Here is a 17,980-nt window from a genome sequence, read left to right as displayed (position 1 = left end):
TAAAACTCTCTACACTCTAATGGGCACCACAAACAACAAAACTCAGCGGACACACACACGAGACAGCCCTTTTTCGGCCCTCAAAATGTTTCTTTTAAAATTGTAGAAGAATTTTCAAGAGTTGCCTAAGCGTCCCTTAAAAAATCGTCCACATTCAATGCATCTATTGAGATAACCGACACGCTCGCCGTCGGCGGCCTCGATGGCGCCGTTGGCGGCCTTCTTGAATATTTGATTTCTGATCTCTTGAGAAAAACCCGTCCCGTCGGGGCCCTAGTTCAAATCTTCATATTTTGGTCATTTTTGCTCCAAATTCGCTCTTTTTTGCATCTTTTTTCTCTAATGACCATAATTCAACATACCTGCAATAAAACATCAAAAATATTTTTCTTTAAAGTGCAAAATAATCAAAATCAGTGTAAAATAGGTATGAAAGTCTCAATATATTTTTTTTTGGTCAGTGGCTACAGCAAAATCTGCTTCTTGCTTTCCAAACAACAAAACTCAGCGGACACACACACGAGACAACCCTTTTTCGGCCCCCAAAATGTTTCTTTTAAAATTGTAGAAGAGTTTTCAAGAGTTGCTTAAGCGTCCCTTAAAAAATCGTCCACATTCAATGCATCTATTGAGATAATCGACACGCTCGCCGATGACGGCCTCGATGGCGCCGTCAGCGGCCTTCTAGAATATTTGATTATGAACTCTCAGGAAAAACCCACCGTCGGCACCGTTTCAAATCTTCATATTTTGGTCATTTTTGCTCCAAATTCGCTCTTTTTTGCATCTTTTTTCTCTAATGACCATAATTCAACATACCTGCAATAAAACATCAAAAATATTTTTCTTTAAAGTGCAAAATAATCAAAATCAGTGTATAATAGGTATGAAAGTCTCAATATATTTTTTTTGGTTAGTGGCTACAGCAAAATCTGCTTCTTGCTTTCAGTTCTCCAAGGCTTCTGTTCTTTTTGTGGCTACGGTGAGATAGAAGAAGAATATAAAAGCTTCTTCATGTTTTCTGGCATTGATTTTCTCAGAATTCGTTTTCTCTTTGTGGTTCACGGTGGAGAGGGAAGAAAAGAGATTTTTCTTGTAATCACCAAAGCGATCGACGTGTGTAAATCCTCGAGTAATAAAATTCTCTGCAACTCTGATAATTTGTCGAACCACGTAAATCTGTGTATTTTTTTGTTTTCTGGTTTGCGAATTTCTCGTTATATTTTTTCGCTTCGTCGCCGATCGTTCTATTATATATATATATATACCACAACAATGACTAGTATTCATTCGGTTATCCTTGGATGAGCATGATTGATTTGGTGTTTATGGTTTTTTGGATCATTCATTTGGTGAAGATATATGTTAGTCTTGAGTGAATAGGTGTCGAATTGTAATCTAGTTGGATTTTATGCAATCTTTTATGAAGTGATAGTCAACTTCGATGTTCTTAATTCTAGTGCAGAAGACTGGGTTGCTTGCTAGAGTTAATGCAGAGATGTTATCAACACAATGTACAGGTTTTCAATGTAGGAATTAAGTACAGTGACTACATATATAGGGTTGTACAACACTCGGTTAGTTACAACAGTAGGTGATTGTTTTGAAATTTTAGGGCAAAGAAACACAAGAATCGACACAAATCCAGAAATCCAGAAGAAACACAAAGATTATGAGGTTTGACAAAGATGCCTACGTCATCAGGAGCAAGACGGCGACTTTTCTTCAATTCAGAAAAAGAGTACAGAATATCCTAGGGTTACAAAACAAGACATATATAACCCTAGAGCACAATATGTAATTACAAAATTATCCCTGTACCGTATTGCGGGAGAGTTGCCCCCGCACTCCAACCCACATAACGTAACTCCCCTGATTGGACAGATGCTTCCGTTCCGCCTCCAACCCACATAACGTAACTCCCCTGATTGGACAGATGCTTCCGCTCCGCTCCGCTGGCTCGTTCCGTTCCGCTCCAGTATTTGTCCCTTATTTAGTATTTGAGTCATACATAACAGTGATCCTATGGCTTGTATTCATTCAGTTATCCTTGGATGGCCTCTCCTGGAGCAACAGTTTGTTTTGGTTGTGCTCGGATTTGCTTGTGGTCATTGATTTGGTGAAGATATCCGTGAGTTAGTGTTGAGTGAATAGGTTTTCAACCATAATCTGTTTGAATTTTATTCTATCTCTGATGAAATGGTAGTTGAGTTCAATGTGCTTCATCATAGCGTGGAAGAGTGGGTTGCTTGCTAGAGCTAATGTAGAGATGTTATCACAGTGTGGAGGTGTTGGTGTTGGTTATTCAATGTGGAAGTCAAAAAGATGATGTAGCCATTTAACATCAGCGACTGCTTTGGGTAAGGCTCGATGTTCTGCTTTTGCTGGGGATCGAATTACGGTTGGTTGCTTTTGGACTGGCCATGAGAGGAGGCTTCTTCCTAGTAGAACACAATAACCTGAGGTAGATTTCTTGTCATTTATGTCGCCTGACCAATCTAAGTTTGAGTAGGTGTGGAGTGGGGAGATTTTGGGATGAATTAGGAGGCCTTTGTGGAGAGATCCTTTGATGTAGCGAAGGAGGCATTTGAGTTGAGTGAAGTGGTTATTTAAGGGATGATGAAGGTGTTGGCATGGTTGGTTGACAGTGAATGCTATATCTGGACGAGTGGTTGTAAGGTATTGGAGTAATCTCTCGAGGTGATAAAGAGATGGGGATTGCTGTATTCTGAGAGGCTGTCATTTGTTGCTTTTTTGTGTCAGGTTGGAGTATCGTTGAGAGGTTTGCAATTTACCTAAAGAGAATCTGTCGCATATGTTGTTTGATGAAGGCCGAGTTCGGTTGCTGTAGGAGTGGCCTGGATGCCTGGAAAGTTGGTGAGGTGTCCCAGATGTTTCCTTTGGATGCGCTGTTGGTGCTGTGTGAGCAGAAGTTGCATTTTTGTGTTGTTTTTTCCTATTAAAAGTATGTCGTCTACATATTAAAATGTATATTTGGGTGGTTTTCTTGTGGCAGGTCAGTAGGGAGAGGGGTCTTCTTGGCTGAAACTCAATCCGACGTCTTGTAGTGTGGATGAGAAACTGTTGTATCACTGGAATGGGGACTATTTGAGGCCATATATTGCCTTCTTGAGGAGGCATGTGATCAGGATGTTGCAGATTTTAAAATCCTGAAGGTTGTGCGATGTAGCCGATCTCCGAGAGGGTGCCATGGAGGAAGGCATTGGAGACGTCGAGTTGCGTGATTGTCTATCGGTGGGCTATGGTGAATGTGAATAATGCTCATATGGTTGGAAATTTGGCAACAGGCTACATGTCTCCATGCGGTCTATTTCCTGCTATTGCTTGTAGCCTTGAGCGACTAAGCGACTTTGTATCTTGCAATTCTACCATCAGCATGATATTTGGTTTTGTATGTCCGTTTGTGGTGTGGTTAAATTTTGTGGCAGCTGTAAGAGGTGCGGTCGGGAATATTAGGGGTGTGATGTTTGAAGTTAAGGATGTGTTTGGGTTTGAGATGTCCGGTTTGCAACGTTGAGATCATATGGCTTGTATTCATTTGATTATCCTTGGATGGGTATGATTGATTTTGTGTTGATGGTTGTGTCCGAGTTTGTTATTTGTCTGTTACAGTACTTCGTGGAACCCCTATGAATGAAGTTTTTGGGATGATGTTAATGTAAGTCACACCCCTATATGTTGAGAGGCTCTTTTTTAGACTTGAAACTTAAACAACCAAATTACATACTAAATGACTATTGCCCCAAGCTTGCTTATCAACTTCATTTTCCATACATTGAATGCTATACTGGTCATCAACATGTCAATAATAGAAGAGAATCTTCCACTACAAGCAGCTTGACTCTAGACACAACAAGTTTTGGATTTCTTTTTCTTGACATGAAGATTTTTATTTTTATTTTTTGTTTTTATTCATTGTGCTAATATAATATATTGGACTCAAATCTGATGCAATCTTGTCTCCCAATGATTATATAATAATACTCAAACATCAAAAGGCTCCTATATTTAATCTTATCATCTTTTTCCTCGTAGACTTTCGCAAATCATTTTGAGTCCTGTTGAAACTCATCAAATCCTTTCAAGAAGGCTAATCTGCCCTTTCTAGACATGGGTCATCTTCTTTTTTATGGTTGATGTAAAGTATTGTAATTGCGTGCAGGATTAGTGGAATATTTCACTCACTAAAGTAGACTTAGATCTTCACTCAACTATCATAAATCCCCTAGATCTTCAATGTATTTTCTATGCTTGCGTTACGCCGACACCTAAGGGCAATTTACTGTTTTATTTGTTATTATTGTGAGATATAAATATGGTATGCTTAGGGGTGAAGTATGCATGAGATTTTGGTCTTGCATCTTAGGCTTACGGTTTGGGAGAGATTGTTTATCTCTCGAATTATAATTGTTTGGAGAGATTGTCTACCTTTTGAATTGTACGTGCTTATCTTTTGTGCATTTGAGTGTATTGTCCAGAGTTATTGAAATAAAATATTTAGTATTGCCCTAAATTTTGTGAAAAATTATCTTAGTTCGTATCAAATTGGAACAGAGTGTTTGATTTTGGAAGCCAAAAAAACAGAGAGGGATCGTGGGTCATAGAAGGATTGCAGCTTACAGGAGGACTGAACCTTGCGATACAGTCAATCGCGATCTATCTGGGAAGAAATGACTGGATTGTTGCATACAGTACAGGGCGTGAGCAATACACTCGTGATAAGAGCTTCTTGGGACGAAAAGAATGCAATACATTGAGCTAGCTAGAAAGCATATTGCAATCGTGATACAGTAGTCGGATAGCGGCGTGACAATTGTGATCTAAGAAGCCTTGGATGAGATCGGGCGTAATTGGGCAAAGTAACAACGGGATCGGGTGTGCTCTAGTTGCGACCTGAGGAGTCAGCTGCCATATTGTGTGTGCCCTGGTGATTGAACATTTTGCGATCTGGGAAGCTGACGACAACATTCAGGATTCAAGTTAGCTAGGAACCCAACAATAGGATTATGGTGTAAAGGAGTTTCGAATCCTTACTGGAAGTAATGGTTGCCAAGAAAGTAGATGATATGGTTAGAGAAAGAGTTGAGTTGAATCAAACATGGAATGGGTGAGTGTTTATCGTTCATGGAGGGGCGGTTCTCGTCCATTGAGGAGAGACTCATGACCTGAAAGAAATGATAATATCGTGGCGCCCGCCATGAGATTGAGCAACGACATCGGGTACGGACTCGGACAACAACAATTTAAAGGATTTGTACAACATCAATGCAATGTCATTGCCTTAGGTGGATTTGGAGCAGCAAAAATGAGCAAAGGAGTTGGGAGCGGATTTGAGCAACAACATTTGGAAGGAAGAGCTTGATATTCAAAATCCTGGAACTAACTTAAGCAGGTGGGATTTAGCAAAGGTGCCAGGAGTGGATTTGAGGGGCAGTATCTGGGTGGAATTGCACTACATCGGGATGTTTGGAATAAGCAATAGCAGGTGAAACACAATTAGGGGATGGAGAAGATTGATTCAAAGGATTTTGTCCTGGAATAGAGAACCAAGGTGGGTGGGACCCTGACAGAGGGCTGCATCCAACTACACCGATGTCATCCGCTACAACAACCTTCTGATCGGAAGGTGATTCAGGGGTAATGATAGGAACGAGAAAGTTCGAGAAGAGCAGGGGAATTTGTAAGGGTCTGATTTTGATGCTGCAGGATACTCAGAAAGGAGACAAGATGGCGGTGTTTCATGATGACCCTAATTTCTGCTAGACTTGGTGATGCTCAACACCATGGTGAGGTCAATTCATGACATAGGGTTTGGATTCCTGATCGAGTTGCTTTGCATGGGAGAGACACATGATAGGGAGTTGGCAAAAATTTTGATGATCATTGTGCTATTTGATGAGTTGTTTGGGGTTGCAGTATTCTCGCAAATTTACTTAAATCGGGGTATCGACATACACAAATACGACCGAAGGATGTACTCAAGATTGCATTTCAAACTGATGAGGGTCATTACGAATTTCTGATTAAATGAAAATGATTGTCAGATGAAGACACCGCGTGGGAGCCAAATGATTTGATCTAGTACTAGTTTTGTTTTCTTGAGGACAATATTTTTTTTGGGAGGGAGTATTGTTGCGTCTTTGCTTAAGGGCAATTTAGTCTTTTCTTAGTTTTATTGTTGGGTATAAATAGGGTTTCTTATGCTTAGGGTTAGGGGATGCAGGAGATTGTGGTCTTGAGTCTTAGGTTTAGGGTTTGAGAGAGATCGCCCTCTTCTCGAATTCTAGGTTTTGTGAGAGATAGCCTGCCTCTCGAATTGTAGGTGCTTATTTTATGTATTTGGATTGTGTTGTTTTGTTTTGATGAAATAAAAGATTTGTCTGTCCTAATTTCTATGAAAATCATCTTTGTTTGTATTAGCTTATTCGTGTTTGCACTATGGTCCTCTTTCTAATTAGATGTGTCGTCCATTTTGAGTCTTTACTGCTGAGCATAAAATGTGTAATAGTCTTGTGTCCTCTCTCAAATAATGGATTTTTTTTTCATTCATGCGACCCTATATAGAAAACATGCTAAAAAATATTATAAAACTTGATAAATTGTCATTATAGGTTTTAAATTCCAATTCTCTCAACTGTAATGATTTTATTTTTCACATGTAAATGGGTGAATGAATCTATTACATGCCAAAATGCTTTTTTTATGTTTTGGAAATTAAATGAAATTTTTAACTGAATTTATCCCATTACAGCTTTAAACTAAAATATAGGTCAGACTAAGAAGCACATACACTTCTAATTAAGGAGTCGTGCAATGTCGGACACGTATCTAACTTGAACACGACTCTAAATTAATGAATTGAAGATTTATGGAAAATATTTTTAAGACTAAATTAAAAGAAATATATTTTTATGTAAACTTTAATAAAGATTTACGTACATACCACTCAATTTTTATGTATTTACGTATATAACATGTAAATTTCAAAATATATATATATGTGTCACCTTACAAAGATATATAACATGTAAATTTCAAAATATATATATATATGTGTCACCTTACAAAGATATGAAAAGGTATTTTTCACTTTTTAAAATTGAAAATTGTGATATATCTGATGTGATATGAATGATTTGGGTCTAATAAATGCAAAAATCTAAATTTATGTGTTAGATATGTAAATACATAAGAGTCGATGCCAAGGAAGTCAGTGGTCATTTTATTTATTTGAAGAAATAATTAATTAAGAAGACTAAATCTTGATATAATATAGGACAACATAAGCTTATATTTTGTATGTCATTGATACACCACTAACAAATTTTCATCATCCAATACGAATCTTGAGGCATGACACGAATCTCGAGATGATATTTTAAGCAAAAAAACATTCAAATCTTGATAAAAAGTCATCCAGAGCTCTGATTTCAGCAAACTTATATTCAAACTAATTTGTTCAATGAGACAGACCTAATGATATAAAAACTTGCTCAATCCAAGTCAAATCAAGCCTTGATCAAGTCATTAAATCACAGTTAGAAGATTTATGAATACATTTGGAAAGTCAAACGACTGTCAAATATGACAAGTTTATGCTCAAATCGAGCGGCTCGACAAGACAAATCCAATGAGCCCAAGATCACTCAATTCTGACATCATTAAGGAACTCAAATGTCCATTAAACGTCGTATGATCGAGGGAAGCTCTCCGGACCGTTCGATCAAAATAGTTCATATTTTTGTATAATTGCACTCATAACGCTATAAATAGAGCCACATCCCTCTCATGCACGTCCCTCTCATGAGGGGGGGGGGGGGGAAAGTCTAGAGAGCCTGAGGTCTTGAGGATAAGCTGCAACTCAACATCACCACCAATCGTTGTCGAACGCCACCGACCTCCGTCGTCGACCGCCGTCAATTGCCGACAACCGCCGCCGACCTCAGACAACCACCGCCAACCGTCGTCGATCACCGACGACCGTCGTTGACTTCCACCTACCGTCATCAATCACCACCAATCAAACGCCGTCAGTCGACATTGTAATCTGAAAAATATAGGTACCCTTTCTCGTCTATGGGACAAGTGAATTTTGTAATCATCAATCAATAGTAGATTTTCGCAACTGGGCCAGACAGGCCCTGTGGTTTTGAGTTTTCCACGTAAAAATTTCCGGAGTCATCACCACTTTTTTCTATTTCATCTATGTGTTTGCTGAACTTTCGTACAACGCTAAGACGAAAATTTGTTACACTACCGTCTCGAATTTTCTAGCACACATCAGTTTGGCGCCGTCTGTGGGAAACTCTCAATCCCACCACTTAAGTACTTGCTCAATTTTCTACATGGCCACCAGACAAAATATTCGGGACAACGGAGTAGCTTGCTAACTCTCATCGTTTCAGGGAACAGTCACGAAGTCAAGGGCGACACTTTTCTTCATCTTCCCGCCCTGGAAGATGTTATACAACCAACGAGGGGGTTTCGGGTCCTTCTATGGAAGAATGAATACGTGGAATGGATGAGTCTCAATTGGAGATCATACAAATCGAGGGATCCAACAACCACTGTTCATACCGATGATCGAAACTAGTTTATCATTAAATTCACGACCTACGAGAAACATATTGCCCCGAGGAACTCGTACCGTCCTCCCTGCTCAAGAGGGAACAATTCCCTTGCCAGGACGTGATGCAGTTCATTGCAAATCGACGAATCATCAAGACATCAAGGATTCATCCCATCTGTCAGGAATTCGTCAAAGTGAAGGAGAGTCGCTTAAATACTACTTTCGCAATTTTTCTGCTGAAGCTCGTCAAATTTCAGGATTAGATCCAGAGCGTCAAAGTGAAGGAGAGTCGCTTAAATACTACTTTTGCAAGTTTTCTGCTGAAGCTCATCAAATTTCAGGATTAGATCCAGAGTTACTTAAGGGGGTTTTCTTTGGGGGGCTCTGCCCAGGACCATTATTCTCATCACTGATGTGGGAGACAGTTCGTTCTTATGCCGATCTTGTCCACCGTGTTGAGGCCCAAATCACTGCAAACGAGGCTATCAGTGCACGTAAGGAACAATTTGAGAAATTTGGGGAAAAACGCAAATGTAACTCTGAAGACAATAATCAATTTTTGCAACGGAGAAAGTTTGAACAACCGAAGAATCGTGACCTCCTCCTTCAACCTCAACGAACTGAATATCGACCCAAAAAAGAGTATACACCACTCAACACGTCACGTGCAAACATCTTGATGACCATCAAGGATGAGCAAGCTGTTAAGTGGTCTCACCCCTTAAAACCTAATACGGAAAATTAAGAACAATACTGTCATTTTCATCGAAGTCGTGGCCACACCACCGATGCATGTAAACTCCTTGGGGAAGAAATTGAAAGGTTGATTCAACAGGGATATATTGGTCGATTTATTCAAAACAAACTAGCTGGTAACGATAATGCTCCTGTTGGGGGTCAATAATCACAAAGACAACAACGTGGGGGTCACCCAATCGTAGGTGAAATTCAGACAATTGCAGGAGGTCCGTTGCTGACTGATCAAGTTCTTATCACTACACCTGGTGAACCAACACAGAAGAAATTACGCTTTGAACCTATCACTTTTGATAATTCTGATTTAGGAGTCAGAGCACCTCACCAAGATCCTCTTGTCATTAGCGTAGAAATTAGCGAACCCTGCTACAATGTAAAAAGAATCCTGCTCGATAATGGGAGCTCTGTTGATGTTTTGTTTTACTCCACTTGGTTTGGGACTGACAAGGGAAAAACTTTAACCTTCATCTGGACCATTATGCAGTTTTGATAATCGACCAGTACGGGTCGAGGGCATAATAAATCACCCTGTTGTCATGGGAGATTTTCCTCGACACATAACTCGCTCAGTCCAATTCATTGTTTTCAAGTCAGAATCAACATACAATGCCATTTTTGGGAGACCTATGCAATCCATCTTTGGCACTGTAACATCTATGCTACACTTGAAGCTCAAATTTTCAACCCCAGCAGGGATCGACATCTTATGAGGAGATCAACAGATAGCACAATCATGCTATCTCAGACAAGCTCAACCACGCCCATCAGTGACACTTAGCATTGAAAAATTTGATCTCTGAGATGAAGATGCATCTCAAAGAGCTTCCCCCGTGGAAGATTTGGTTCATGTTCTCTCTCTAATGAACACCCATTGAGAACAGTAGAACTTGGTTCCTTACTTTCCGATGAACAAAGGTCAGAATATGTAGATTGCCTTCAAATGAACCAAGATATTTTTGCATGGACCCCAATGAACAAAGGTCAGAATATGTAGATCTCCTTCAAATGAACCAAGATGTTTTTGCATGGACCCCAATTGACATGCCTGGGGTTGACCCTGAAATAATTATGTATTCTTTAAAGATAGATCCAACTTTTAAACCTGTCGTCCAGAAGAAGCGCAATTTCGCCCCAGATCTCTTACAAACTATTGAACGGGAAGTAAACAAGCTTCTTGAAGCAAAGTTCATACGGGAAGTACATCATCCTGCATAGCTGGCCAATGTCGTCATGGTGAAAAAATATAGTGGTTCATGGAGAATATGTGTCGACTATACAGACCTCAATAAAACATGTCCAAAGGATAGTTTTCCCCTCCCACGCATAGATCAACTTGTTGATGCAACTTCCGGATGTCAGATGCTCAGCTTTATGGATTCATACTCAGGGTACAATCAAATAAAGATGAACCCAATTGATGAGGAAACTATCTCTTTTCAAACAGATAAGAGTTTATACTGTTATCAGGTTATGCCGTTCGGATTAAAATATGCTGGTGCAATTTATAAACTCTTCATGAACAAAGTCTTGAAAAATCTTATCGGATATACAATGGAGGTTTTCGTTGATGTCATGTTAGTAAAAAGCCAGGAAGCATTCCAACACACTTCTCATATGGAGGAGTGTTTCCAACTCCTTCGTCAATACAATTTACGACTTAACCCGACTAAATGTGTTTTTGGAGTAATATCAGGGAAGTTTTTGGGATTTATGGTCAGCAAACCCAGAAAAAATCAAGGCACTGAAGGACATTATGCCTCCAAAAAATATCAAAGAGGTACAATGGTTGAATGATCGTATAGCCGCTTTATCCCGCTTCTTAGCTCGTTCTGGGTTCTTAGCTCGTTCTGGAGATAAATATTTCTCGTTCTTCAAGATACTCAGAGGTACTTAGAACACCAGTTTTCGGTGGACAGATGATTGTCAGATTGCTTTTGAGCAACTCAAGACATATTTGGCTTCACCGCCCCTCCTCTCAAAGCCCATCCAATGAGAGATATTATATATCTATTTAGCAATTTCACCTCATGCAATAAGCTCTGTTCTTGTCATAATAGAAAACTCAGTCGAGATACCGGTATATTACGTTAGCAAAATTCTCTCTGATACAGAAAGTCGTTATCCAATGGCGGATAAGAATGCGCTTGTTCTGGTATTCTCAGTAAAGAGATTTCGTCCGTACTTTCAGGCTCACACTATCGACGTCTACACGCAACTCCCTTTGAATGTTATCTTAAAAAAATCAGAAGTATCAGGAAGATTAGTTAAATGGTCAGAAAAATTGAGAGAATTTGATATCCATTTTTTATCGCGTTCAAACGCAAATCACAGGTGTTAGCTGACTTTGTGGTAAAATGTACAGTGCCTACCTCTGATGAATCACCCTCTTCTCTTCCACGGTCATCTCAGTGGACATTATACGTAGAAGGAGCATCCAGAAACTCAGGAGCTGGTGCGGGAATACTAATCTCCTTCAAGAAAGACATTTTGGAATACAGACTTCGTTTGAAATTCCAAGCCACCAATAATGTTGTCGAATATGAAGCACTTGTGCCAGATTAAAGCTTGCCATCAACTGTAAAGTACAAAACATAATTATCTACACTGATTCTCAACTCATCGCATCCAAAGTAGAAGGAGAATACAATGCTCATAACTCATAACTGATGCAGTATCTCAGTCTCGTAAAAACACTTCTCGCCCAAATTGAGACATGTCAGCTCATTCACATACTTCAGAAGCATAATACCCGAGCCGATGCCCTCTCCAAGCTTGCAACCAACTTCAACAACTGGATATCTCTATAAAAGAAGGTATATTGAGGAGATACATTTTCCTAGCAACCATGACCCATGGGTGATACTGTCTATAAATGACCCAGGGGAGCCATCTTGGATGAATACCATCATCTTCTTTCTCTGAGACGGAACACTGTCAGATGATGCTATTACATCAATTCGCATCTAACGCATGACTTCCAACTTCATGTTTATAGGGGATGAATTGTATAATTAGGCATTTGTAGGTCCATATCTCAAGTGTCTTCCTCCATCTGAAGCTGATTATGCTCTACGAGAAGTTCATTCTGGAATATATGGGGAGCATCTTTGTGGCAGGGCATTTGCTCTTAAAATAATGAGGCAAGGCTTCTGCTGGCCCACGATTGAACAAGATGCATTAGAGTTTGTGCAAAAATGCAATAATTGCCAACTGCACTCCAATCTCACGCATGCACCGCCAGTAGAACTCACATCTTTTTTGAGTCCTTGGTCTTTTGCCCAATGGGGGGTAAATATGGGATCATTTCCGATTGCTATTGGACAACGAAAATTCATCATTATAGTTGTCGACTACTTCACCAAATGGGTTGAAGTAGAGCCTTTTGCCAAGATCACTGAGGTCATTGTCAAACAGTTTGTCTGGAAAAACATCATCTGTCGCTTTGGGTTTTCTGTGAAGATTATCACTGATAATGAGACTCAATTCACCGGTAGGGTCTTCACATCATTCTGCAATGATTTTCACATTCAGTTGATGCACACTGTTGTGGCGCATCTCTAAACGAATGGACAGATAGAGGTGGCAAATCGAACCGTACTCAAAGGGTTGAAGACTCCTCGAGAATGCTGGGGGGCAGTGGGTAGAAGAGCTGCATAACGTACTTTGGGCTTATCGCACCACCGCACGAACTTCTACTGGGGAAACCCCATATAACTTGTGTTTCGGCATCGAGACTGTTATCCCCGTTAATATCGGAGTTCCAAACCCCCGAGTCAAGACTTTCGCCTCAGATAACAATGAAGAAAAGCTCCGACAACAGTTGGATCTTCTCCCAGAAATATGCGATGTGGCCCACCTCATAGCTGCTTCCCACCGCCAAAGAATTTCTCGTCACTTCAAGCGAAGAGTATAGTTCCAAGCGAAGAGTATAGTCACGACCTATCTCCATTGGTGACCTGGTTTTGCGTAGTGTCAAAGCCACCGGTCATGGTCCCAACACAACAAATTATCCCCTTTTTGGGAAGGCCAATACATCGTGACTGTTATGATCAAGCTTGGAATCTTCAAGCTCAAAGACTGACTTCGATGGAAAAATCCTGCGTCGGACTTGAAATGCCGAGAATCTTTAGAAATACTACTAGTAGCACTTCAGTTGTATCATCTATGTCATACTGCATGCAATGTCAATGTATCTCAGACTTATTAAATAATATTTACTTGCTTTCTTCCACAAAAAAAATCTTTAGAAAGAGTAATGGCTCATTCACGAGTCACTTTATGCTCTTGACCCAAGAAATACACAACTCTGGTTGTATTTTAGTCAGAGCACGATCGATCCCAGGGGGATTTGATCTAATCTCTTCCAAATGGGTTAACATCACTGAATTTTTACTTCGATAAATAACCTTAGATAGCTTAACAGGTTAACAGTCCTGGGTGGGTTACGCCTGATCCCTTCCACACAGGTTCATAAGTGAGCAATACTACAACAAACAATCTCAGATCGGTTAAAAAGTCCTTGTTAAACTTTCGTAGGATCCTCCCATACATGTTAAATATCACTAAGTAATATTCTGATGCATAACCTCAGCTATGTAAAAGGCCGTTGGCAATTTATCCCCACGGTAACATTCTTACATGACATTTGACATCCGACGCATCAAGCCACTACGATACTTTGCCCAACACGCAACTGCGACACACTGACACGACACGTCGTTGTGCTGCAACGCACCGCCCCGACGCACCTTCACAATGCTTCGCCACGTCGCAAGTCATCACGACGCACCGCCACAACACATTGTCGCGACTCAACGCGTCACTGTAACACATCGCTCCAACGCGTCATCATGCTGGGACGCATTGCCGCAACGCGTCACGTCATCACAACGCACTACTGCAATGCATCATCACGCAGTCACGTGTCGCCGCGACGCACTGCCGCAACGCATCGCCACGCTGCAACATATCGTTGCAACGCCTCGCCGCGGCGCAATACGTCTCTACAACGCGTTGCCCCACAGCAACAGGTTGCCCCGATACGCCACCGCGTCGCGGCGCTGCCGCCGCCACGTCGCGTCGCGCTGCCTCAATGCACCGCTGCACCGCGTCGTCACGATGCACTGCCTCACCTCCACCCTCTCCTTCAGGCCCCTATTTATAGGCTCAAAAAGTGTTTTGACCAATAAATGCACATTAATATAGAAATTTAAAAAGAAATACATGCATTAAATGCTCATAAATAATAATGAATAAAAACTTTTCATATTAAAAAAAAATCTTTTTATTTTTTATTCATTTTCTTTTGCCCTTTCAAATTTCTTAATCTCTTCAAATTCCTTTATAAAATATTATTTATTCTGTTTTAGGCGGGATTCGAACCCCCCTCTCCCACATAAAGCAAAATGTACTAACCAACTAAGCTGAGTTCAACTTTCTATTTATATAAGAATAAAAATTATTCTTAAATAAGTAAGATATACATATTCTTATATATAAATACTTTTGATATTGATTTTTTCGGACGATAAAAAGGATCGCCCGAAAATAGAGAGGCAACTGATACACCACTAACAAATTTTCATCATCCAACACGAATCTCGAGATGATATTTTAAACAAGAAACATTTAAATCTTGATAAAAGTCATCCAGAGCTTCGATTTCAGCAAATTTATAGTCAAACTGATCTGTTCAATGAGACGGACCTAATGATATGAAAACTAGCACAATCCAAGTTAAATCAAGCCCAAATAAAGTCATTAAACCACAAAAGATTCATGAATACATTTGGAAAGTTAAACGACTGTCAAATATGACAAATTTATACTCAAATCGAGTGGTTCGACAAGAGGAATCCAACGAGCCCAAGATCACTCAATTCTGACATCATTAAGACACTTCAATGTCCATTAAATGTCGTATGATCGAGGGAAGCTCTCCGTACCGTCCGATCAAAATTGTTCATATTCCTGCATTAATTGCACCTAGAACACTATAAATAGAGTCTCATCCCTCTCATGAGGGGGGGAGGTCTAGAGAGAGTCTGATGTCTTGAGAAGAAGCTGCAGTTCAGCATCGCCACCAATCGTCGTCGACCACCGCCGACCTCTGTCGTCGACCGCAGTCGACCTCAGACGACCACCGCCAACCTCAAACGACCACCGCCGACCGTTGTCAACCTCCACCTACAGTCATCAATCACCACCCACCAGACGCTGTTAGTCGACATTGTAATCTAAAAAATATAGTTACCCTTTCTCGTTTGTGGGACAAAGGATTTTTGTAATCATCAATCAATAGTGGATTTTCGCAACTTGGTCAGACCCCGTGGTTTTTCCCTAATTGGTTTTCTACGTAAAAACTTCTGGAGTCATCACCACTTTTTTCTATTTCATCTGCATGTGTGCTGAACTTTCGTACAACGCTAAGACGAATTTTTTAGCACTTATCAGTTACACATTAAATAATTATTTATTCACATTTTAAGGCCGTTTGGGATCATTTTAATATTATTATATTTTATTTTATTTTATTTTTGCCTTGATTTAAATTAAAACACGTTATTTTTAAAAACACTAGATAATGGTATTAGTGCAACGTAGGTGCCAAAATTGCGATTAATGTCCTAGTACTACTGTACAAGCCTATTGCTTATATTGACATCAATTGAAATCTTTCCAATTAATGAAGGCTTGTTTGGGGTCATTTTTCTTATGTGTTTTTGTTTTTGCTTTTTTTTTTTCTAAAAACATGTTTATTTAGTGCTTGTTTGGGATTAATTTTATTTTTTGTTTTTGTTTTTATTTGTGCTTTTATTTTTAAAAATGTGTTTGTTTATTCCACATATTTTTTATTTTATGTTTTTTTTTTTAAATAAATCATTTTTTTATAAAAATATTCAAAAAAAAGTTATTTTGAATATTTTTAAAAATATGTTAGATTTATTTTCAACATGGCAAACATATTTAGTTCCAAATCAAAATATTAACAAAAAAGATAAAACAAAAACATAAATTAGAAAACAAAAAATAGAAAGTGATTTCAAATGGCTCTAACATATTTTTTGCATGTTTTTATTTTGGGGCATTTATATATGTTACACCCAATCCTTATGTATTTGCAAATCTAATGCTTAAACTTTGCTTTTTACATTCATACCGCCCGAATCTTTCATATCACATCAAATGTATCACAACTTTAACTTTTTACATATTCATGCATAGGTAAGGTGACATGTAAAAATAAAGTTTAGATTTTAGATGTTAAATATATGCAAATGAATTAAGAGGTATGCATCTAAATCTTTCTTTTGTTTTTTGTTTTTAAAAATAATTGGTGTTGCTGTCTTTGACGCCATTTTCACCTCATCGCCTTCGTTAATTTAAATCATAACATAAACAAAATAAAACATTTTCACCTCATCGCCTTCGTTAATTTAAATGATAACATAAACAAAATAAAACTTATTCTTAACATATAACGTATGTTTTATTTCAAATTAAAATATAATAAAAAATAAAATTGATTCTCAAGATTTAGTAAATGATGTTGTCATGATAAGTAAGGTGTTATTTGTTGAGATTAAATTTAATCATGTTATCATGACATTAACACTAAGGTACTGTTTCTGTTCATTTTTGTTTTTTTGTTTCTGTCGTCGCTCTCTATTTTTGCATATATATTTGTTGTTTTTCTTTCATATTTTTATCTTTTTAAATATTCAAAATAAGTTTTGATGTTTTTGTTCTAAATATTTTATTTAATGATAATGTCATAATACATTATGAAAAATAACTCCTACCATAACTAAAATCTGCATCACACCTTTTAATCCTGATTATTTCTACCTTATTACACATAAATATTATAACTTATCTTATCATATGATTTCCTACTAAATTTAGTTTTCTTTTGAAGAATCATGGTTGCTTTAATCTCTTTTTGTTGCAGGAATTTGATTCTACCCACGGTCCAGCTTGGCATTGCATTGTGGGCACAAGCTTTGGCTCTTATGTGACGCATTCATTGGGCGGTTTCTTGTACTTTTCAATCGAAAAGGTTTACATTCTTCTCTTCCGAACGGCCGTCGAACCGTTAGATCATCGACAGCCATGAGCGCGGCGCGGCGAACTCATAAGCTTGCAAGCTATATATATCTCTTCCTCTATGATTATATTGTTCCTTAATGGCTACATCATCATCTAAAATGAAACCAAACTTTAGGAGCTATTTGTTAGCTTTATCTTTCTCTTTGCACAAAAACGTTACTTTTGTTACCTTAATTGTTCCTGTAATGTCTACAGGCCACAGCATCAGAGCGGCTTTTTTTGGAAGATTTACATACATACCACTCAATTCTTATCTATTTATATATGCAACCCAGAAACTTACATTTTTACATATTTGACTTGATCAATGCATGAAAAAGTGAATTTCACTTTTTTAACAGTAAAAGTAATGGTGTTTTTTTTATGTGATATGAAAGATTTGGGTGGTACAAATATGTAAGTCGAAATTTAGACATTAAATATGTAAATACATAAGATTTGGGTGGCATGTATGTAAATGATCCTATTTTTTTCCTTTCCTTTCCTGAGATCCTGAGCTTTTGGAGAAAGGGTTGCATTCTATCA

The 17,980-nt window shown here is 38.7% G+C and overlaps 1 protein-coding gene across 2 annotated transcripts in view; it reads left to right on the top strand.

The window, feature by feature from the left end:
* The window catches only part of LOC110027188 (dynein light chain 1, cytoplasmic-like), a 33,572-nt gene extending 15,848 nt beyond the window's left edge, over positions 1–17,724 (top strand). The window contains exon 2 of one of the 2 annotated variants that reach the window (XR_002294316.1): positions 17,298–17,348. Coding sequence is in view for 1 of the 2 variants with exons in the window: in XM_020728509.1 (XP_020584168.1) it covers positions 17,298–17,462 (165 nt within the window). In the remaining variant the exon portion in view is untranslated. Of the gene's footprint in view, positions 1–17,297 lie in introns of both variants that reach the window. The other variant, XM_020728509.1, reaches the window with a different exon arrangement.
* Positions 17,725–17,980: the final 256 nt, after the last annotated feature.

The sequence above is a fragment of the Phalaenopsis equestris genome, unplaced genomic scaffold (assembly GCF_001263595.1).
Source record: "Phalaenopsis equestris unplaced genomic scaffold, ASM126359v1 Scaffold000420, whole genome shotgun sequence".
Classification (NCBI taxonomy): Eukaryota; Viridiplantae; Streptophyta; class Magnoliopsida; order Asparagales; family Orchidaceae; genus Phalaenopsis; species Phalaenopsis equestris.
The sequence above is the reverse complement of the archived record's forward strand: the minus strand, read 5'-3'. Positions and strand labels throughout refer to the sequence as shown.